Source organism: Dicentrarchus labrax, unplaced genomic scaffold, assembly GCF_905237075.1.
Source record: "Dicentrarchus labrax unplaced genomic scaffold, dlabrax2021, whole genome shotgun sequence".
NCBI lineage: Eukaryota > Metazoa > Chordata > Actinopteri > Moronidae > Dicentrarchus > Dicentrarchus labrax.
In genome coordinates this window covers 19,227,668-19,251,173 of record NW_026136719.1, presented here as the reverse complement: position 1 = coordinate 19,251,173, position 23,506 = coordinate 19,227,668, and the positions used below count along the sequence as shown (strand labels likewise).

At 43.4% G+C, this 23,506-nt stretch overlaps 1 protein-coding gene across 11 annotated transcripts in view; it reads left to right on the top strand.

The window, feature by feature from the left end:
* The window catches only part of gse1b (Gse1 coiled-coil protein b), a 170,975-nt gene that overhangs the window by 116,760 nt on the left and 30,709 nt on the right, over positions 1 to 23,506 (top strand). Inside the window, exon 1 of one of the 11 annotated variants that reach the window (XM_051380432.1) lies at positions 12,342 to 12,555. The exons of 8 other annotated variants lie outside the window; for them this stretch is intronic. Coding sequence is in view for 1 of the 3 variants with exons in the window: in XM_051380424.1 (XP_051236384.1) it covers positions 15,220 to 15,304 (85 nt within the window). In the remaining 2 variants the exon portion in view is untranslated. Of the gene's footprint in view, positions 1 to 12,341; positions 12,556 to 15,204; positions 15,305 to 23,506 lie in introns of those variants that run through there. 2 more of the 11 variants (XM_051380431.1, XM_051380424.1) reach the window with 2 other exon arrangements.

Below are 23,506 nucleotides of genomic sequence, written 5' to 3'. Positions count from 1 at the left end.
ACTATCCGGCTCCTGCCCCTGTCCGTATCTTTGCTCACTCACTTCACTGTCTGTCGGTGTCAGACAGTGGTTTGGCATGGGGCAAGTGATCAGTGACTGGGTCTAAAACATCCTATTAAAATTAGTGTCACACACTGAATTTGTGTGTGAGTGAGTGAGTGTGAGACGGAGAGACAAGGGAGAGAGTCAATGATGGATGATAGATGATGGCTGTGACCTGAATAGATGGCTCCGGGCCGGTCAGATGACTTCCTCAGGAGGAGGAGTAATGAGGAGAGGGCACACGATTACCGCTCTATCACTCAGTGTTTATGGAAGCCTTACAGCGACCACAAAACAAATAGCACAGCCGCTATAGCTGAGTATAAATCTTACTCACTGTGTGTGTGTGTTTGTCCATGCGCGAGTACAAGATGTGCTCGAGAAACGATGCCTGTCTATTTTTTTCAGAAATAAACAAAAAGGGGGCAGAGGGTTTGGTGGTATATCTCGTCCTCTCTCACAGCCAGCCCGATAGGCGCTGTGTTTGTGTGTTTATGTGTTTACTTGTGTTTATTTGGCTGCTTGGTGTCAGAGTGTAGCCTCGATAGGGGTAGTTTCACACCCTTAGGGAAAACCGTACGAGCTGAAAGGTCAGGCAAGGTTACATCAACGGCTCTAAGTGAGTGGACACACTTACTCTCACACACTCACACTATGCGTTGAAGCCCTAAGCCCAATAGAGATGAGAGTAACTTGCTAGCGGTAAAACATGCTCTACACCACTGAGCGGGTTTCCCTATAAATCCCAGAGTGAAACCAGTTGAAGGATGATGCATCGATCTGACACGCAGTCGTCCTACACTCCGGTGCTGATTGATGTGGCCTGGCTCCTGGCTCTGTGAGTGTCTGCTCCGGTCTCTCGGCATCATGTCAAGGGAGGTCTCAGAAAAAGAGGTGGACAACTGGGGGATGCTTAGAAGGGTGTAGAACAGCAGATGAAGGTCAGAGGAATGCAGAGTGTAAGGTGAGAAAAAGGCTAAAGGTGGTAGGAGGAAGCACACGGTAAGATAAGGCAACTTGATAAGACACGTGGGCTGCCGAAAGTGCTTTACCGCTTGGTGCGAGACAAGAGGGAGAACTGGCACGAGAGGGATGAGGTTAGGGGTGTGTGTGGGAGAAGAAAGGCTAGGGGTGGATACTGATGAGTGTGGGGGAGGATGGGTGGATGGGAGAGCGGGAACAGATTTGGGGAGGGCCGGCCAGCTGAATCCTGGTGGGGAGTGGCAGGAGTAAGCTGGCACTGTGGAGGCGGGCATATGGAGGGCAGGTTGGCACTTTGGCTGCCACCAGAGTGTGCACCTGCCGACAGGGGGAGACTCTGCCAAGAGGAAAGGGAGGGAGCAGAGAGGGAGAGAGATGGGGTGTGTTTGTGGTATGTGGCCGTGAAGCAGATTTTTGGGGCTGCTGGAAATGGTCTCTGAAGGTTTTGGATATTAATGAGGAGTCTAAGTGTATCAGACAACTGCGCGCACTCTTCTAATGGAGACACGCACATGCACGCACACAGGTGAATACATGCAAGCACACATGCTCACTCATTCCCCAACACCCAAACCTCTAACAGACATAAACGCACTAATACACTCTCAGACAGGCTAGTATTTAACTCACACCCTAAAATAAACACTTTCTCCAGTCTCACCCTGTTTATCTAAATCTAGCACTCAGATGCACCAAGTGTGTCTCCTGGTAGAGAACAAATAAACAGCCTTGATAATCAGGATAGCATTTAAAACCCACATACACAACAACACACCCACTAATTGGACTCAACTGTTTTGCTGCTAACTAGCTGCTAATTAGATCAGTGAATTCCTCTCACTCCCTCTCTTTTCCTGTCATTATTTGCTACAAACAAAACACTTCCAAGTGTTCTACTTAAAAGTGCAGTCTTCCTACGTGTAGTGGGAAGCAAGGGGGATGATATTTGTGATTATAACAGATGTGGGATGGTATTAACTGACCATATATAACATTCTCAACTTAGTGTGCGTGCACAGATTTGCATTTTACATACATTGAAGATTTTATTAATCAGTGTGTTTATGTATTTTGGCTGCTCAACACCGGCACAGATTCAGGAGCCAAAGGCCAGTGCCCTCGTTAAGCCGCTGTCAGAGAGGGTTTGTAACAGCCCACTGGAGCCCATCTGTATCCTCACACAGACATACACATGCACATTCAAACAGATCAGTTCCTCTGTGGGTCGGTGAAAACATACAGCATTTCATTTTTAGTGCACATTTGGCTATTATGTATGTCAATGCCAGTTTTATGTGTATGTGTTTGCCTGTGGATGTGTGTGTGTTTGCCTGTGGGTGTGAGTGTGTATGTTTGCCTTTGGGTATGTGTGTGTCTGTGCTGTAGGTGAACGGTGAAGGGCAGTGACTCTGTGCTCTGGTTTTAGCCTTGGCGGTGGATACAAGTCTTTTGGCTGGCCTGTTTTCCTCTGATCTGCCTCCCCTCTTTCATCACCAAAACCACAGAGAGCAAGGCAGAGGGAGACAGAGAGGTTTAAAGGCTGGCAGCAACACCATGGCCTTGAGGTGTTATCTCTGCCCCTCACTGTGTTGGAGAGAGAGGGTGGGGAGGGGGTGAGGAGGGAGAAAGGGCCCGTTGGAGTGATTGCAGCGTAGCCCACTTCTCGTTTTTTTTTTTTTTTTCCTGTGTGGAGCAGGATGGTTAGCAGATGGTCTTGTTACCAGCAAAATGAAAATGAACGCAGTAAAATTTGCCTGTGTTAATTTCTCGTCCCCCAGGTGAGACCTCAAGCACTCGCAAGCATACTCATACATTTGCACACATATCACAGATACACTTGCATGCACGCACGCCGACATGCACTGCATTTGCCCTGCTGGCTTTAAACACACACCATCTGCATGCAGGGAAAGTGTGTCGGAGGAGTGTGAAGTGTGTGCTTGGCTTAAGGAATGTGTTTCTAATGTTCATAGCCATAGCTTATGTTGCTTTGGAATGTAAAGAGTGTTACCAAACGCTTCATGTCATCAGTCATCAGTAACCCGGTTGTCCAAAGACAGTGGGTGTTTTAGGGCAGGCTGACAGAGCTGAAAAGAGGGCTGAATTGGCAATTAGAGGTAAAGGGAAGCAAGGGAATCTGTGCTAACAGGGAGGAGGAGATGGCATGTTCATCCGCAGATGAAGACTAAATCCTTTCATTCTCTCCTCATCTTCCCTCCCTCCTTCCGCTGCATGCTTAGCGGTGAGACGAGAGCTTCTGCTTTGTAACGTCTGCTTCTCCATGTTTGTGTGTTTCGAGGATCCGGACTAGTCCATAGCTTATCCCTCTGAGTGTGTGTGTTCTGCGGGGATAGAAGCGCCTTAGTCTCCCTTATCGTCTTACAGTAGAGGCTCGCTATTGCTGTTTGAACCTGCAGGGAGAAAGAGGGTAATGGGGGGGGGATTGAGGAAAGCATAACTATAGTGTGTATCATAATATCATAATATTATATTATTAGTAATTATTATATTATTATAATCTTTACTTTTATTTGCATTGATTTAGACCACACCTGTGAATGACACCAATATAGCTTTTTTGTATTGTTGACCTTTTTATTAGTCAAGTTAATCCGTAGTGGGAGAAAGACGTTAAAGATGGCTGCATTGACAGGACATCGATGCTCCACAGATAATATTAAATGAGATGAAATGGGAAATGGATAATGAGGGAGGCGAAAGAAGAAATAAAGGGAATAGGCTTAAAGAAACTGCATTGACTGATTTTTTTTCCAACTGCCTTTGACCATCACCTCCAGAAACTATGGACAAAAGGGTGTGACAGAAAGAAACCTGTAAACCACTCAAACGGCATATTCAACGGATGATCCCTGACACTCTCCCTGCCTTTGTGAAAATGACTATTATGAAAGCAGACGCACTTACCTTGGAGCTCTGTGTAAAGCATGTGGCTAACATTCCTACATTTATAGGTTTGATTCCCTCGGAGACTGATGATGCTTAAATGTGTAGGCACCGAAGGTACTGCAGCGCACGTTAGATAAACCCAAATGGCATATGTTGCACTCGTATGTATGTATAACACGCACACTTGCTAGTGTCTCTGTGGTGTTAAAACCAAGCCACTATACCGCCCACGCAGCCCTTGGATGTGAATGAAATTAGTCATATGTGAGGACGCTCTTCACAAACACAGCATGCAGAACACATATGTTCCCCTTGAACGTACGAAACACTCCTACATACATTGTGCTCATCTTTACAGAACAACCTCCTGCCCTTTCTCCACATGTACTATTAACACACATATAGAGATCAACCACATCTCCTGTTGCTCTTTAACTAGTGTGGTAGGTTGCAGGTCTCGGCAGAGTCCTTGATGTGTGCAGAGGAGTGATGATGAGCTTAATGCAGTCTGTCTGTGTCCCGGACGTGACCACCACATTAATATAGCACTAATACACGCTCTGTCTGCTGCATGCTAATCACTGCCATACTCTTTCTCACGCTCTCTTTCTCTCGTACTGTTGTGAGACAGACAAGTGAAAGAAGACAGACTTCTAAAGGCTGATTGGATTTGACCTGTTGACAATGGCAGGTGGATGCTTCACGCGTTATCAGAGAGTAAGAAGTAATCGTGTACATTTTCTTAGTTTCTTTTTTGACAGAGACTAACACTTACTGCAAGCACAGGGTTTGCATAGGAAATTCTTTGTTCGATCACAAATTCAGATTTCTTTAGTATTATTGAAATGTACATCTTCAACTTGTAGTTGTTCTTCACTATCAGCAAACGCTATAAACCCCAGATTGACTCAGAGGAAAACACAAAGCAGTCCAGTCACCGGATACATATTCCGCATTGCCTTGATGTTTTGAGGAGGTGCACCTCAGCTGCGGTGGGAGCTGCTACAAAGGTCCAGATCAGCTTGAATGAAAAGCATAATTTGGCCTTAAACACTTGTAAGGCCTTGACATTTGGTCCACCTAAACAAAGCACTCCCACCCCTCACCCCACCACACACAACCACATCTCAGGCTGGTTGAATAAACAAGGCCACTTCAAAGCAGCTCAGTGCCCATGCCAACAGGCCTGAGAGGAGGAGAGGGAGGGGAGAGAGGGAGGGACTGCAATACTGGAATGAATCAGGAGGGAGAGGGGTGGAGAGATGTGTAAGCGTGACTGCTATTAATGGCCTAATAATGTATTTGGCTGTTTTGGCAGTTGTGAAAAGGGTGAAGGGGGGGCAGAGGGCAAAGGAAAAGGGGTTGACAGCGTGTCACGGCTGGTTAAAAGCAAGCTGGGAGAAGAGAGAAAGGCCTTGTTTGTTGGGCTAAATGCTGTAAATAACATCAGAGAGTGCAGCTAAATGGAAATCAATGCAATTACCCTATTAGCATGGGCTTGAACTCACACTGGCGCTGCTACATCTCTCTCTCTCTCTCTGTCTCTCTCCCTACCTCTATTTGCTGTACATTTATCACTCTATGCATAATAATATACATTTATGGACAAGGACAACCTAGAGAAACAGTACTTTAAAAAAACAGCAGTGTGTGTGTTAGGAATGTTCAGTGCGGACTGGTCGAGTAGGCACACTGGGTTGTCTCTGTTAACTCCACTGCAAGCTTAATGATTTTGTTTAGATTTGCATAACCCCCTTAATCACCCTTATTTTAATACCTAACAATTGCAGGGGGGATTATGCTGTTAAGTGGTAAGTCATAATTAGGTAAATAATTGGTTTGGCTATCATCGTCCCTGTGCCATCTGTTTGAGGGTATGTGTGTGTGGGGGGGTTGGTGAGAGGATAGGGGAGTCAGTGTGTGGATAATGGAAAAGATCCAGGTTTTTTGTGGGTTATGTTTTGATTTGAAAAAGTGATACACAAGCAAAAAAGATTTAGTTGTACTTAACATCCCCCACATTTCTTTGTCATTGCAGTGGATCCTTCTCATATACTGTGTAAAGATCCACACATTTAACTGCTAAAAAAAAGCTAGAATAAACTCCTTATAAATAAAGTCCTTGTTTACAATAAACTATTCTGAGCTAAGAGCTGTTTCATCTGTTTAATTACTTTGTTTGCTGTCAAACAGTTGTATTGCAACGTGCAATGCTCTGGTACCACTGATTGCCATGTTGTGTCTTAGAATGTGTTTGCATGAATGTATAGGTGTTTATGAGTGTTTGTATATGTAAAAACATTGCAGACACCCTAACTCTTCGCTGTATACATCCTCCATCTCACAGGTTTATTTTTTCTTCCAGTCTCCACATCTGCTGCTGACTGAGGTGCATCCACATGTCTCCATCTGTACTGGTTCCATCTCTTTCCATTCCCCACTCTCTATTTGTACCCACCCCCCTTCCCATTTCCCTCCTCCCTCCCTCTCTCTGCATCCTTTCTCCTTTCCTTTATTCTTCCTTTTTTCTGCTATAAGCATGACAGTAAAATAGTAATTTCTATAACCTCCCATTGTATTTCCTTCTCTCTCTTCATCTTGCTTTCTCTCTTTGTCAGTAAAATAGCTTTTCTGGTACTTCTCTCTGCTACTGTATTGAGGGAACAGGCGGTGTGGCTTCACCTCTACAGTGAGAGTGAGGAGGGAACAATTTGATCTAATTAGCAGCTGAGATTGTCCATGAGGATTCAACTCTTAACTAACTGCTGCTGCAGTTAGACAATGACCTGTATCCAGGTCAAAGTATAGAATTAGATACTGAGGCACAGTAAGTGTAGGGCCCAATCGCATGAATATCTGTTTTGCGCTCGTCTTTGTGCATGCACATGGGCAATGTGCGTAAAGGGTTAAGGGTCTCTATGTGCTTTGAACATTCACACTGACAGCCAACAATTAGCTGCCGCTAGTGTGGCTAATAGAGGAGTGTACATTGTTAATTATGTCACAGCAGAAAGGTGGAAGGTGGAATACATTTGAATAATGGGAGAAATGATATCACAGCAGGCTTTTAAATTCCTTGGCCCTTTTGTATGCGTATTGAAGGGTGTCTGTGGATGCTTGTGTCCACTCAGACCCAGGGGCTTGTCTAACATTCATAAAGATAAAACACACGAGAGAACACAAGCTGCTGCACATGCAGAAACAGACACATTTACCATCCCCCTCCCACACACACACACACACACACACACACACACACACACACACACACACTGACCCACACCCACACACACACACACACATCCCCTCTCTCCCTCCCTCACACCCACACATACACGGCAACACTGAGAGGCGTGAGAGACGGAGGGTATGTCTAAGTAGTGCGCTCGTGCCTGGTTTTCCAGATCAATGATGTGTGGCTGGGTGATCGATGTGAGGGCTTAGCGGAGTGGAGAGAGCTAATGGGCAGGTCAGTGGCTCAGACACATCCTGGCTCCCCCTGCCTATTACCACTACGTCTGTTAATAGGCCTCACCACACTCTCCTGTTGCTCACACACACACACACACACACACACACACACACACACACACACACACACACACACACTTGGATAGTAGGAGGATAGCAAGGAAGGAGCACAGCCAAGCATGCTCAATCCACAGACCTACTCTCTCATCCCTATTTTAACCTATGTCTCTTCCACACATCACTTTTTTCCCCTCATTTTTTTATTTTCCTTGTTTTGTTCTGTGACCTGTTTTTACCGCAAAGCGTTTTATCACAAAGCGTTAGAACTACACCGTATGGCGCTGCATGTCTATGTATGTAAATAAGGGGAGGGGAAGATAAGCAGCATATTTACAGCCATGTAAAGTAAATATGAAAGAGATTACTGCGCAACCCTCATCTAATCTCCTCAAAGTCTGGAGGCCTGAAGATAGCCCATCCCCTGCATTTCCAATTGGCTGAAGAGATACGTAAAGGTCTAGGGTTTGGCCCTAGACCTTTGGTCAGTCAGGCTGTGTCTGGTGGTGTTTGTCTGTGAGGCCAGGTCTAGGTTAACAGGTCAGCAAGGAAAAAACAGCTGGGTCTGTATCACTAACTGGATGTAAGTAAGTTTTACATTTCAAGTTGGTGGTGCTTTGTTTGTTTCTAGAAGGCCAGAATTTTAGATCTCAATATTCAGTTTTTGCGTTGTAACAGAATATATTACGGCCTACTTGTTTTATTTGGTAATGTCATTTGAAAAATGTTACATTCAAGAAACCTGTGGGAATGGCAGTTTGGTCAGTCTTTTCTTTCAAGATTGACATTTTAATAAATAAATGTATGGCAGGTATCACAATTATGTATTCTGCTGTTATACTTGGAGGACTCAGCTATGGGTTTAGTTAACAATTTGTTGTTTATCACTGAAAATGAGGAACACTTATTTTTAGCTTCACAAAGATTGTTTTAAATTGCATCATCATTCATGCCTAACTGGTAAATAAGTAAATGTTCCTGTTGTTACCACCTCTGGATATATCTACATAAATAAAGATATCTTGCTTCTTTCAATTTTTGGTTTTTACATCTACGGTTTAGAATTGGGGTTAGAGAATGGACAAATCTAGTATTACTACGAGATCACATTTAGAGCTGAAACAACTAGTCAATTTATTCATTTAAAAAAAATAATAATTGGCTATTTTATATCAATTAATTTGTTCAAATTAATTTCTATCAATTAATGAAGACAATAATTACCTGATTAACTGATAATGAAAATAATCATTAGCTACAGCTCTATACATTCTTTCTGCTTATATTCTGGCACCATTAGGCACATGCGTAGGAAAGCTGTGCACAGCTGTATGGTATGACAGCAGGTCAGTTAGCGAGGTAAATAACAGTGCATGCATCACTCTTCCTTTTTATTCCTCCCTTTTCCTACTCTGTCATTCCATCCTTCCCTCTCTTTCTTGACTGACCTGTCAGTTTGCATAGCTCCTCTTCTGTCTTCCGTGTGGCATCTGATCTGCATGTTAATTACCTCTATCACCTTAATTTAAGAGAAGAATGTAGAACACGCACCCCAGAGGTATAGCATATGCCCTGCAGCCCTCCCTCACACATGCACATGTATACATATGCTTGTACATGCATAGATATACACAAAGCCTATTGGTTTACTTTTAATTTTTCTTTGCTTGGTTTGCTGAGGTGCTGTGCGGGTGACGGAGGCTCAGAGTAAAAGGGGGCTCAGGCAGGATGTCCACAAGGGGGACACTGAAGACTTTTCTAACCTATCCTATCTGTAGGTGTCTCACTACGAGGAAGGCTAAAAGTGCTGCAACTTGTCGTTCACATAATGGAGGCAAGGCAGGAGGTGGGGGAGTTTCTGCCGTTTGTCTTTGAGAAGAGCGAGGGAGTTCAAAAAGGAGGTGAAAGAGCTATTCTTTTTAGATGCCGAGGGGGAGGAGAGCGTGCATGCTGTCACAGTGCTGGGCAATTTATCCACCACTCGACCCTCTCCACCACCAATGTGCATACAGGCGTGCACAAGATGTGCATGCTGACATACACATATTTATAATATAGACACTCTCAACCAACCCTGCACGACACAGCATTTTACTAGATAGAGCAAGAGTTACTTGTGAGTTAACAAGGTGTGTTATAGCTCTAATAATTAAAACTATTTTTATTACAACCTCCCCAACATACACACACATATAAAGGCATGTACTCACACTCTCGCTCTCTTTCTCTGCCATGCAACAAGGCTGTGTCTATAGTGGCTGATAGATTGTAATGAATGTAACAGCAGTCAGATCCTTCAAAAGCCTCTCAAAAGCTTAAGCCCCTTTATTAAATTAAGCTAACGATGCCTAAGGCCAGGTCCGCTGCTGAGAGAGAGAGAGAGGGAGAGAGGGAGAGAAAGATGGGGGAGGGCTAGAGAGCGTGAGAGGTGGTGCATAGGGAAGTAAAGCCTGCAGAGATAAGGAGAAGGAGGGGGAGGCAATGTTAGGAACGAGGATGTGAAATGGCAAGTAGTCAAATCAGTGAGGGATGGTGGGAATGGGGGGCGTTTAATATCAAAGAAAGAAGGTGGAGGAGGTAAAGGGGGAGAAGAGGAAAACCCCTGCAGCCTCCCATAGTTGTACAGTAGTGCACCTGTGGTGAAGAGAAGGAATAGTAATTAGGCAAAGACTCATTGTGGGAGATCCGCAGGTCAAATGTGTATTTTTGAAAATATGTTTGATTGCTAGAAACGTTGTATGAAAACATAAATGTTGTTTTTAAATAGGCCAAGCATTTTAAAGCTATTTTCAAACTCTTTAGGTTATATGTTAATTACATTGTGTGATAAAAGCTGAATGTTTGTTTGTTATTTGCGGTGGGTAGGAACATGACAGTGAGAACAGCATTTGCGAGGACATATGTTACTACACAATAATGTATTTTTGAGCATGTACTGTACGTCACATAACGTCTCTTGACTTGAAAAAATATTAACAAATTAATTTGTTGATTTAATTAAAAATCATATATTTCCAGTATGTCTGTCCTTCCACAAATGAGTGCAGTCATGCTGGGCAATCTGGTGCTTATTAAAGACCAAAACATATTTTTGAATATTATTGTGATGCCAGAGATGTATCATTTTCTAGTAAAGACTTATCCCTGATAAGTGACTAATCATCAGAAATTACTTAAGACTAATAGCTCATCAGTGATTAGTGATTAAAGGACCATAAAAAAATGACAGATTGACACATTTTTTTTGTTGACTAAGGCATTTTAATACACAAATGACTGATTATTTGACTAATGGAACAGAAGGAGGCCCCCTTAGTGTCTAGAGAGCTGTCCTGGGGGTAGCATGTGTACAGACAGCAGGCAGATCAAAGGCTGAGGTCTCTGTGCTGCATCATTAGTCCGGATACCTTGTCTACCTGCTCTCTGTTGCTCTCTCTCACGGGTCAAGCAGAGGTGAGGGATACACTATCACTTGGATAAAAGACAAGACACGCAGGCAATAGCACACACTGCACAATGGCAATGGCATACACACTCATATTCTCTCACATGTAAGACAGAGGGTCATGCTACCTAAAGGGTAACGCTGCATTCGTCGGGTAGTGTTTCTTTTCTCTGCTTTGCTGCGCCTTCTATTAGCGTGGAGAAGTGGGCTGTGGCAGGAGACACACAATACATAATTAGGCTTGCATTTGATCCAACGCATCACAGCAATTAGCAGTTTACAGCACAATGTGAAAAGGGCCTCATCCCACTTCCTCCCCAGCCATCACCTGCTTAATCCTTATTTTCATCCTTGGCTTTTGGAGAACACCCTGTCTTTACTCCTTACAAGAGTGGCTTTGATTTCACAGCCTGTGCAGTCACTGGTATCTAATCCACAGTAAAACCATTGATAAGCCAGACAGGGGTAGAGGTTGTCAGCTGAGGCTTCTCTGTGCTTTCGGTGGGTGGGTGTCCCCTTGTGGACACTTGGTGGAATTACTCTCTCCTTTTTTATTCAACTACTGTATACTGTATGGTCATGCAGTATCAGTAAAAACAAAGAGGTCTTATTCCGTAATGTCTGTTGATTAAAGCTTAAAATGAACCCACGTTTAAGATATTTCTTAAAACAAACTATTCATTTAGTATGTGATCCTTTTGACATATTAATATCATAACTGATCAACTGTGGGAATTTGATAGGTGTATTGTTGTTTTGTAATGGAGAAGGTAATGTACAGTCGGTTCAGTGTAAACACACCACTGAAGATAAAGACAGGAGGAATTCAGTGTTTCTTCATGGATTGAAGATAGGAAGATAAGTCTGACTTATACTTTGTATAGTGGCATAACAAATCTTCAGAAAATGTGTTTATTAATAAATTCATTCATTAATAAATATCATCCCTTTGTTATCACTGACAGTAGAATCACTGATCAGATCACTGAAGTTCAAATATGCTTATAAAGTGATATTAAATTTAATATATATTATAATGAATACATTTAAAAAATAATTAATTAGTGAAACATCACCAATAATTAGACAATGTTGTGTTTAAAAACACAAATAAAAAGCAATTTTTTTTTGTTTTTTATAAATTAGAATATTACAGCTATTTATTTAGTCTGCTTTCATTTGTCAAATTGAACTTGCAGACAGAAGTTATTCACAGAATTGTGGCCAGTTATAATAAACAGGAAGGGATTCTCTCTATCCTGGTTGGGGAAGGACGGGACATTCTTTATCCTATTTGGGGGGGGGCGACGACAATGCGGGGTCAGCCCTGTGGACTGGAGGCGTGACGGGGGGAGCAGGTGCTTCTACCCCCCCGCCCCCCTCAGGCTTGTCTGTCTGCCTGTCCGTCCAGCCCCCGCCGGAGGAAGCCCCACCTCCCGGCTCCCAGCAGCCGGCCGCCTCTCTCCTCCTCTCCCCGGCGCTCTGCTCTGCTTTGCTCCGTCCCTGTGGCCTCGCTAGGCGTCGGAGCTTCCTGTGTGACAACAAAAGTGCAGTCTCTGTTCTCGACGGAGGGATGGATCCGCGCTTTCACCGCTGACGGAGGGAGAAATTTACTCATTTATAAACACTGGATTAGCCCATACTTGTTTGCGGTGAGTGATTGCGTGAAAATGTGTAGTTATGTTTTCAAACCCGGAGGTTGTTGGTGTTAACGAGCGAGCACACGGCGAGGGGTTTTTGTTGAGGAAGTCGTTACGATATCGAGGAAACGGCTGATTTTTTTTTTTTTTGTCGAAGGTCGGTGCCGAGCCCTTGTGTATGCACGCGGTTGTGCGCGCGTGCTTTTGTGTATGTGAAAGAGAGACAAGAAAGACCAGAAATAGAGTCAGTACAACGGAAAGAGAAAGAAAGCCACTCTGGAGCGCTCAGGTGGCGATTTTGTTTTAGCTTTTCTTGGCCATTCAGTCTTTACATGCCGGTTTGTGAAGGATTTTCAGACTATCGTGTTTTAAAATGCAGATTAGCCTAAAGGACTGAAAGGAATAGCGGGCGACCCCCACCCCCTCAAATTAACTTCTTGTAACATTGTTACCGGTGCGCTGTTGTGATTATTATGTAAAGCACAGCCCAGAGGGTTCCTGCGTAAGCCTACTGGAGGTCCTTTTATGTAAAATTGTATTATTAGCTTTACTTGGTTGCTAATTCGTAGTCTCCAGTCATGCTGGCTCCTTTTTTTTTTTTTTTTTTTTTTTTTAATCATTTGAGAGCGGGTGGTCAGGGCTGCTGCAGGAAAGCCTGTCTTTTTGAAAGGAGCATTTTCTCTATAGAAGTGCGACTGCGATAGTGACACATGTTGACCATTTGGTGCTCTCAGGTGAAGGACCTGACCTTGTATGCATGTGTGTGTACGCGTGCGCGTGGCAGGTGGACCGTGTTGAATCACTTCCCACGCGCTCCTTCACTTCTCTTGAACTGCAGGCGCGCACAACAGCTGCTTCTGTGGGGAACACACACACACACCACTCATCACACACACACCACTCATCACACACACACACACACACACACACCTCTCGGGTTTAAAACACGGTCTACAAACAGCCGTGAAGCAACAGGCTTTACTGAACACTGTGCTGCGGGTTGAGTTTATCTGCAGCCAGAAGGAGCCTTGTTGTGTGTTTTAGCTGCTGCTGATAAGGTTAGTCATAACTGCAAGAGCGAGGAATTAGAGCCTCCTGCTTTTTTTTTAGTTTGTTTTTTTGTTTTGTTTTTAGTATGTCTGTCCTCCTGGTGTCTTAAACAGCTACTGGAGATAAGTCATTCATTACAGGGGCATCTGTCTGCCATGTAACATAGCTCTGTGCTGTCATATTTTGGCATAGTAGTGGTATATAATCCATTATTTCTTACTGTTACTCACATGGGTTACAGCCTGGTTTCTCATACAAGACCCAAAAATGTCCCACAGCAGGGCCAGGTTTGGAAAAAAATACACTACAGGGACATGAGGGGACATATTTATTGACACCGGAAGACCGTGGGAGATGTTGTTATGTGTCACTTATCCTTAGCGCTGTATAGTCTATATAGTTTCACCTACTCTTTTACCTCTCACAGTAGAAACATATATTTTAAATGTGTTCATTGACATTGGTTTTTTAAATTTATTTATTTTAATATACAAATCATATCGTTTAACAAGAAGGATCTCCCCAAGGAGGCCATGTGGTCAAGTGTCTATTTGTGAGGCTCCAGGTGTCCTGAAACAACTGTTTGGCTTTGCTGCCGGATCCAGAAATGTGAACATTTCTCGTGTTTTTCTCATTAACAACTGGTCTATGAATGAAAAAAATATGGAACTTATATCCTATGGTTTTCAATCACTATGTGTATTTTGATGAAGCACTTGTTCCAGATTAAGCCATGGTGGATGTACGGGCTCTCAGAAGACTTTCTCGTTGTATTAGTGATTTATTTTCTGTTGTGTTCAAAGTGAGGCTTGAACCATCACCTTCACCACTGATGACAGCCAATGTCACCACTTCAATATTTCATACAGGAACCTTTTTTAGATCTTCACAAAACATTAATATAATATTATAGTTGTATATATTATAATAATAATATTAGCAAAAAAAACTAAGCTAACTTTAGATAGATTTACCCTCCACTGTCATAAACTCACATGTGTGCGATGGTTCAGCACATGATAAGAGCGTGACATTACTTATGCAAATCATGCTCCGGGAACCGAATTTCTCGCTCGTGAACTGCCTTTTTCAAGTTGTCGAACCCTTATATTGTGATAGTGCCTATACTAGGTTGGCATGTTTTCAGGTGTCGTTGTGCTGTTTGTCATGCTGTGGTAGCCTGCAGTGCTGTGAGTGTCTGGGGGCTAGACAGCAGCTGTGTTGAGCAGAGTGTTGGTGACAGTTTGTCTGTGGCAACAGCACCTGGCTCTGTTTAGAGAGTGATTAGGAGAGTCCCAAGCAGCTCCCCATACTGTTTACACAAGGAGCCTGGAGTTAAAGGTGACCCACTTTGCATTTCCTTATCAACAGCCCCCATTGATAGCTTTGAATAGCACAGACCATAGACAGGCCTTTGCATGGGTTTACATAGTTCCCTATTAGAGAGAATGGGATGTGTTTGACTGGGCGAGGCTCGGATTTGACTAGCTTACAACAATGTCCTGAGGTGGTATGAAAATGTGGGTGCACACACTGCTCTTTTTGTGTGCAGGGCAGGGTTGCTGTGTGATGGAAGAGAAACCACTGTAGAATGTTTAGGAAATAAAGTTTTTGCAACATTTTCCCATGTCTTTTACCACCTCTCCTGTTTGCTTCTCTCTTTCCCTCTCTTGTACTCTCTTCTTGTGTCTCCCAAGCTGGAACTCTCAGGGTATGTCTGTTAGATTTTTGTTGTGATAGGCTCTGTGCGACGCCTTTTCCCTTTGGGGTGAAGACAGTTAGTGTGAGTGATTTTGTGAGTCCAAGCATCCCCTGCCGGGTGTAAAAACAGGTAGTAAAGGTAAGCTTTAAATGTGATGACCAGTGAAGACAGCTGAACAAACAGGTCATAAAGTATTTATCTGAAGGGAAGACAGACAGACAGAAAGTTTGGCGGAAATACAGACACACAGATCCACAGCTAGAGGGAGAAGTTGTGGTGTAGATAGCCAGAGAACCAAAAGCTTCCTGTGGTTCATGAATTTTTTTTTTTTCATGCCGACTGCTTTTTGCTCCATATTTCACTGATAAAGCTGCTTATCACTGTGTGTAAGAGCAAGCCTAACCTAGGCGGGACCTGTGTAGAGACACATGTCCCTGTGTCACCCAGCATTGCTGTTAAACAATACTTTTTTTTTTTTTTACACCACCAGGTATTGTGTGTGATTCAGGCTTATGTTAAGGACAAGGTGATTACTTGTTTGTCACACAGCCGGCACACACTCACACCTAGTGACACATATGTTTATGGCTAGGTAATTAATTGTACATGCAGTTACACTTGTTTACCAAACATTGGCGTGATCTCCAGCAATCACTGATAAGTCTGCAGGAAATGTAAACAAGGGCTGGTCCCCAACAAAAGCTGAATTCAAATTTATACAGTTATTTCAGTTAGTTCTCATACACCTGCTGTTGTTGATAAGTAGATGTTGCGTTAGAGTTTAAGTGATTATCTTTGACTCTGAAATAAATGCTGTCACACTTTGCATACTCACTTTGTTTTGTCACAAGGCTTGAAAATCCTTAAATATATCTCATACTCTTTGTGTAGCTCTCCACTTATAGTTGAGTAGAAAAACGGCAACAGATCGAAACTTGCATCTAGGTTTATCTGCTCAGTATGGTTCATGGAACGTGGGAGTTTGTGAATGCATTGTAGATATACACCTCTCTCTTTCTTGTTCACTTTCATATCTTCATCTGTGGGTTTCGGGAGTGTATGGGTGTGGCGAGCAGATGTTAACAGGTGCCTAGTCACCTGATTTGCCCCATTGCTTTTCAGGAACAGGATAATTGACCTGCCTGCTAAACTACTCATAAGATAAACAAATGGAAGAAAGTAGGAGTTTGTGTTGTTTTGCGTAAGAGTAACATGCTTTTTACTCTACTTAACCTCTTATCTGTCTCTTATTTCTCTTGACTCAGCCTGGTTGTATCTGTTTGTTTGTTGTTTGTTACTGTCTTCATTTTTCTGTATTTTTATTTGCCAGACTTGAGTATTGGGTTTGTGTGCCATTAAAGTGAATCCCAATGCAAGCCAGCTGAGTTAGGCAGAGTCACACTGCTCTTTCTTTGTGGTTGGGACCAATTCTCTGTACTGCATTGGACACGTGCTGCTTCCATATCCTGTGTGATATCATTTAGACAGCAGCGTCCTAACCCAGTGCTCAGCAGTGGAGTAAATTACCAGCAACCTTTCACAATGTTAACTTTGTTTGTATTCTCAATCTTGAGCTTGGATTAAATCCTCTGAGAGGAACCGTTTAAAAAAAAAAAAAAAAAAAAATCTGCACAAAAAATCAGTCTTGCTACATTTACCAGACCAAACCATGTTCTAGATATCTTAAGATTACGTGTGTGCTCATGTTTGTGTAGCTGATGTTTGCTGCTGTCGTTGTCATATCCCAGGGCCTGATAAGCACTGGCCAAACAAACACAACACAGGCAACATGAGAGCAGTAGATAAGCGAATCGTACACACACTCAATACTGACCATACTTGACTATTGCCCTCACCAAGTAGGGCCTTATTCATTCAGCCTTTTCTGGTGTGTGTGTGTGTCTGCACGTATCATACACTGTGTGTGTCTGTGTCTATCCGTCTTGTCTCTATGCTTTCTCCAGTCACACTCTCATGTACTACCCTTCAACAAAGGCCTTTTCTATTACTATCACATCATCATCTCTTTCTCCGTCTATCTGTGTCTGCTTCTATCTCTCTTCCACATGTCTGTCTGTTAGCCTCTTCCTCTGTTTCTCTCTCCCTCTTGCTCTCTTTTTCTGTCTCAGAGATATCTGCTATATCAGCTGACTGTCATATTGTGTTGTCTGTTTGTTAGCGTGCCTCCTTGTGAAGGAGAGCAAGGTCAGATATGTGCCTGAAGAAGTGAAGTGGGTTTTGTGACCGAGTGTTTTAATCAGCTCATGGACAGAGCTGCATGCCTGTGTTGTTGGAGGCCACAGTTGCTGTGTTAAACGTGCTCTCACAGAAGACGTAGTTGCCAGCTAGACTTGTTTTATCTGGCTGGTATTTGCATTACTAAAGGGTATCTGTTTTGGGCACTGTTCTTTTGTAAGAAATTCTGTTTATAGCTCAGTTTCACATCTTCCATATGTGTTGATTCTTATCTCAGTTTCACATCAACCATATGTGTGTCCTTTTTGCACTGCCACTGACAAAATGGGAAATAACTCAGTAAATAGATTCACTTTTAGTTTTAACATAACATTAAATAAACGTATATACTCAAGATATGTGTTTTGGAAATTTGGATTTTGGGGAGAACTGGGTTTTCCACGTAGGGCTGAAACTAACAGCTATTTTCTTATCAGTTCATCTGCTGATTTTATTTTTGATTATTTTAAAAAAAAAGCTAGAAAAGGCCAACCACAATTTCCCAGCTCTCAAGGCGACATCTTCAAATGTCTTGTTTTGTCTAACCAAAAATTCAAAATCCAAAGGTGTTAATCTGATATAAGCAAAAGAGAGGCTGGAAATCCTCTCTTTTGTTGGAACTTGGGTTTTGTCACTGTTTTTGCTTGATAAATTACTGAAATGTTTAATCAATTATCAGGGAAGTCATGAGGATTTGTATCCTTGTGCTTCTGAAAGAATGGGTCATTCATTTGTCAGCAGAGAACACATTCATTGTAGGCCTGATTTTGAAAGATTGCACACATTCCACTGGTCCAGCTAACAACCAAACAATACTAATGCTAAAATTGATCTTAATCCTACTACTACTCTAAAAAAACACAGAAGCTGTTAAGAAAAATCTGGTTTGACCCTCAATGTTGTTAAATACTACATCTCAATGAGTTCCTATTCTACAAATAGCTATTCAGATTCTTGAAAGAATGAAGGATACACAGGTCTAAGCTCTGTGGCCAATAGAGACTTGTCTGTGTGGCTACTCAGTGAGATGGGTGGCCATGGCGACGGCGGGTTGTCTCCTGCTTGCCCAGAGAAAAGGCCATACAACATCCACGCATTCGTACATGCACACACATGTACAAACAGGAACACACACCAATTATACCAATTACAAGATTACAACAGGGCAACTCTCAACAACCAGACCCTGCTATGGAAAGTCAAGTGTGTGTGTGTGTGTGTGTGTGTGGTGGAGCCGCTTGGGAGTCAGGGCCCATGCAGAGCACTTGGAGTGCTAATTAGGCAACCACAACCCAGCAGAGTACATCACAGAGAGAAAGAGAGAATAGAGGGGAGAGAGAGAGGTTGAACAGAGGATGAAGTGAGGACTGTATGTAGGGGAGCCAGCAAAAACAACACTCATCTCCCGAGGAGGCTGGTGTGGAGGGAGAGAACGAGCACAAGAGATGAAGGGAGAAGGAGGGAGAAAGTTGAAAGATGATAACTAAAATATGTTACATGCAGTGATGTCCCCAGGCACTGAGAGTTTTACTGTACAGAACAATAAAATGTATCCAGGTCTGTAAGACATGTGGGCTGTCTGTGTTTGTGTGCATGTTTCTGGCTAGAGGTGTAAGGAACAGCATCACAGGTGCAAAAACCATGATAAGCTCCGTGGTAGGTCCTTCTTTGTATGTGTTCCCTTCTGTTTATGTTTTCAGTTCATGTGAGCTCTGCAACATCTGTCATATCTCCCTGTCTTGTTGGGAAGAGCTACACTGCCATCTTTTCCTGTCTCTCTAGCAGGTGAGGTTGATTAAAAGAGAGAGTTGACAGGTCCTGGTGGTGATGATAATGATGATGATTGTGACTATGAGTCAGTGCTGACTCTCTACCTCCTCTCTCGGTCGAACAGCTGGACTGGGGCTGAATCTGGCCCTCTCATCAGGGGAGCGCCAGGGCTATGTCCCCCTCAGCGAAGGGCTACAGAGGGCACAGCCATACAGACAGCAGCTTGACTCCTGGGGCATGGACCATAAAGAGCCAGAGACACAGACAGAAGGCGTGTGTGTGTGTGTGTGTGTGTGTGTGTGTGTGTGTGTGTGTGTGTGTGTGTGTGTGTGTGTGTGTGTGTGTGTGTGTGTGTGTGTGTTCACACTCTCTAAGCAGTGTTGTGAAGCGTAACCAGACTGTTCTGTCATACGCCTACGCTGGTGTCTCAGAGAACACAGCCACACACTCCTCAGATGACATGGATGCGCACACACACACAACCCCAGGAACCCCTACCACAGCCGCTATGTAATTAACAGACAGAGGAAATGGCGCTGTTGGGGTGGGTGAGTCGGATGCAGGGAGGAGGAGAGGAGAGAAAATCATCTCAGCTCGTGCCTACCCTCAAGACACAATCTGTTTCTCTGTGACTGTGTGTGTTGGAGAATAAAAGAGAGGAAGGTGAAGAGAGGGAGAGAGATGCCGGCTGGTCTTTTGAAATCTCTGTGTTTTTGTTGCAAGCTGCTGGCAGGCAGGTTTGGGTGGAGGAGTTTGTGGTGTGGGGGGGGGGAGATACAGAGCGAGTGGAGGAGAGGAAGAGAAGTAGGAGGTGAGGGATGAATAATAAGGTGTGCGCGTACATGCACTCACATACATAGTCGTATCATTTAAAGCCACACAAGGTAAAAGACAGGAGGACTGCTCTCTTTGCACAAAAGTGTGTGTGTGTGTGTGTGTGTGTGTGTGTGTGTGTGTGTGTGTGTGTGTGTGTGTGTGTGTGTGTGTGTGTGTGTGTTTTCAAGACAGTCACAGCAAGCCAGGTCAGAGGGAGATGTACTCTGTTCTCTGCTGTAGCTCCATAATGGAGGCCTGCTGTATAATGACAGCTCAGACAGAGGCAATACTCCCTGTCTCTCTCTTAAGGCTTCTTGATTGCTCTCTCTCTCTCTCTCTCTCTCTCTCTCTCTCCCCCTCACTCCCTCCCTTGTTTCTCTTAGTATCTTTGTCTCTCTTTTCTTTCCCCCTCCTTTCTTCTTTTCTATCTTGTTCTCCAGTGGAATTGTCACCTTTGATTCTGCTGCTCTGCAGCCACAGTGCTGCTGTTTCAGAATTTCTCTGATATTGGGGTTTTATCTTTGGTATGGAGTAAAAGAGATGGCATGCATGCGCTCAGACATGTGCTTGCAGGTGTGCGTGCACGTGCAAACACACACACACACACACACACACACACACACACACACATTCACATCCGTTCTATAGTGCCTGAGGGTAGATTGCTCTGACATCTCATCTCAGAAGTCAAACAAACCTGGAACTACCAGAGCAGGTTTATCCTGCTGTGCTCCTGGATACTGTGTGTGTGTCTGTGTGCACACGTGCAGGTTTGTGTGTTCAAGACAGAGATCATGACATACATATATTTGTACAGTTTAAGTTGCAGCCCGGGTATTCATGTGTATGAGCATTTACTGCTGCTTTTGAGGTTGGGTTCCTGCTTTCTCGTTGGACCTACATGAACTACATTTGCTTTGTTTTTTGGAATGCCTGTCCAGCTTGAAAATCATCCCTTGTTTTTTATCAACGTCAAAAACTGCCTATAGGTACAGTACATGAGTGCTATTTATAAACAGTATATCACTAAGTGTTGATTTTGTCAGCCACAGAGTTTCCTGCTGTCATTCAGTCAGTCATACTCAGTCATTGTTTAAGCTCACTAGGTTGAAGCACTCAACAGTGTCGCTGTGGTAGTGGCTATTATGCATATTACATCCTGTTGTTGCTAGGTTGCTTTCATCCACATGACTGCATCACTGGTATTTTAAACACCCTCATTTTTTCATTTCTATGTGTCTTCAGTGAACTTTCCTTCATGCTGAACTTCTTGCGTACCCTCCTCCCATAGATTTCATCCCCATGTCAGCACATCTTCAGCCAGCTAACAAGTCAGTCAGCCATTCATGATGACATGCACCCATCAAGCCGACTCTAAATCCCTCTTGTATCAGTGACTGAGCTATTTACTCTAACTTATTTCAGCAGGGTGGATGGTTGAACTTTAGTTCCCCTGGTTGAAATATGCTTTCTCGCTGAGTGATGCATCCGTTTTCGAATACCTGCACTGTGCTACCATGAACAACTCAGTTTCTACTTATCAACTGAGTTTCTACTTATCTACAACAAGCTGGCATGGGAAAAGGTGTTGTTGTTTTCTTGATGACGTGTTGGAGGCTTGCTGGTCCACACTCCTGCAGTAAACACATGTCACCTGCAGTTCTTCAGCCAGTTCACTATGACTACATCTTGTGTACTATTCCTCCCTCCCTGCAGTATTTGGTCAAAAATAAACTCCCATATCCCACCCTGTGGACACATTTTAATTATCAGTTTTTTGCTAATCATAATGACCAATTGGGCTAAACTTCCTGTAGCTGCTTCATAATAAAAGCCTTCCAGTAGGTTGGTGGAGAAAATGATTTAATGTGAAGCAGTGGTAAATGTTGATTTCGGGTTGTTGTTTTTTTATAGCAAAGAGGAGACTATCAGAAAACAGCGAGGGTGCCATTTGTTAGAGGAAAGTAGGAACAGGAATGTAGGAGTGGAACAAAACACCAAACCACAGAGGCTATGTTACACCGGAGCTACAAAAGTATTCAAAGCAGAGGATAACAAGACTTTAGAAATGTGCTTGTTGCCTGCCTGACCACACATGTTGAACCAACTAGTTTATTGCAATGACATCTTTGTTGCTCATTTGAGGGCAGACACTGACTGGTTTGGCTCTGTTCTTAAGCAGGACCACAATATTCCTGCCCCAGTGATGGAAAGCATGGACATGCAGTTAGTTGTAAGGCAGTACAGTTCCAGTCCACGCAGTGTTGGACTTGGCCAAGCCATGCTGGTGGCTGGATCAGATAGATGGGCCAGCAGCACTGCCCTGCTAGTTTTAACGAGCTGATAGGCAAATCCCTTCCTGGTTAAAGATTAACCACTCGCTAGAGCTGCCACTGCATTATCTCCCCACTGGCCGGGGCAAACAGGAGCCAAGAGGATTTACTTTATATGCATGTGTGCAGGAGAGAAGAGAGAGAGAGAAAGAGTAATCTGCATTCCAACCAGCAAAAGGGTGTGTGTGTGTGTGTGTGTGTGTGTGTGTGTGTGTGTGTGTGTGTGTGTGTGTGTGTGTGTGTGTGTGTGTGTGTGTGTGTGTGTCTCACTGTGTTTGTTTGACTATGGGAGTTAGTGATCGGCTTTACTCCCAGCGGGGTGTTAAAACTGTGTGTTTACTGTATGCCATTTAGCAGTCAATCTGCTGTGTGTGTGTGTGTGTGTGTGTGCGTGCGCGCGTGATCATGTTTGTGTGTGGTTTGTTGTAATCTACATTGCTTTTTTTTCAGGGCTTTGTTTTGTTTTCCCTTAGGGTGTAACGGCATTCAAAGGGTTAATTGCATCAGGAAGCTTGGTGTGTAACAAACTCCCTTAACCCTTGGGTTGTTAGTAGAACGTTAAACTTTTGCTACAGTGCCAAAAGAGCTCATTTATGCACATGTTCTGAGACCTTTGTATTAAGGTTAGTGGGCATTGGATGCCGCCTTTGTCCTTTTCATAATCCACAGCAATAATTTAAAACCCATTTTTCTTCTGTGTATCACTGGATTAAAGGACTGTGACATATGCTGTTTCATTTACAGAGGACTCCCTCTGATTAACTGGGAGACAATGCCATCTGCTGGATGTTTGAAGAATGTAGGGCCAAAGACTTGCTAAAAGATTTAGCAAGTGTGTTGTAACTGAGCGATGTTAAGAGGTGGAGGCAGGCTCACTTATCTGGAAATTCATAAGACATTACTCATCCTGGGTTGCTTAGATCATGCTATTCATCATTAATTACTCTGAAAGGAAAGCCTTGACTTGCTTGCCTTGTGTTTTTCTAGTTTAGAAAGAAAGAAAGAAAGTAGAGGAAGCTCTCGCTTGTTCGACCATGTAAAGCCACATAACCCTAAT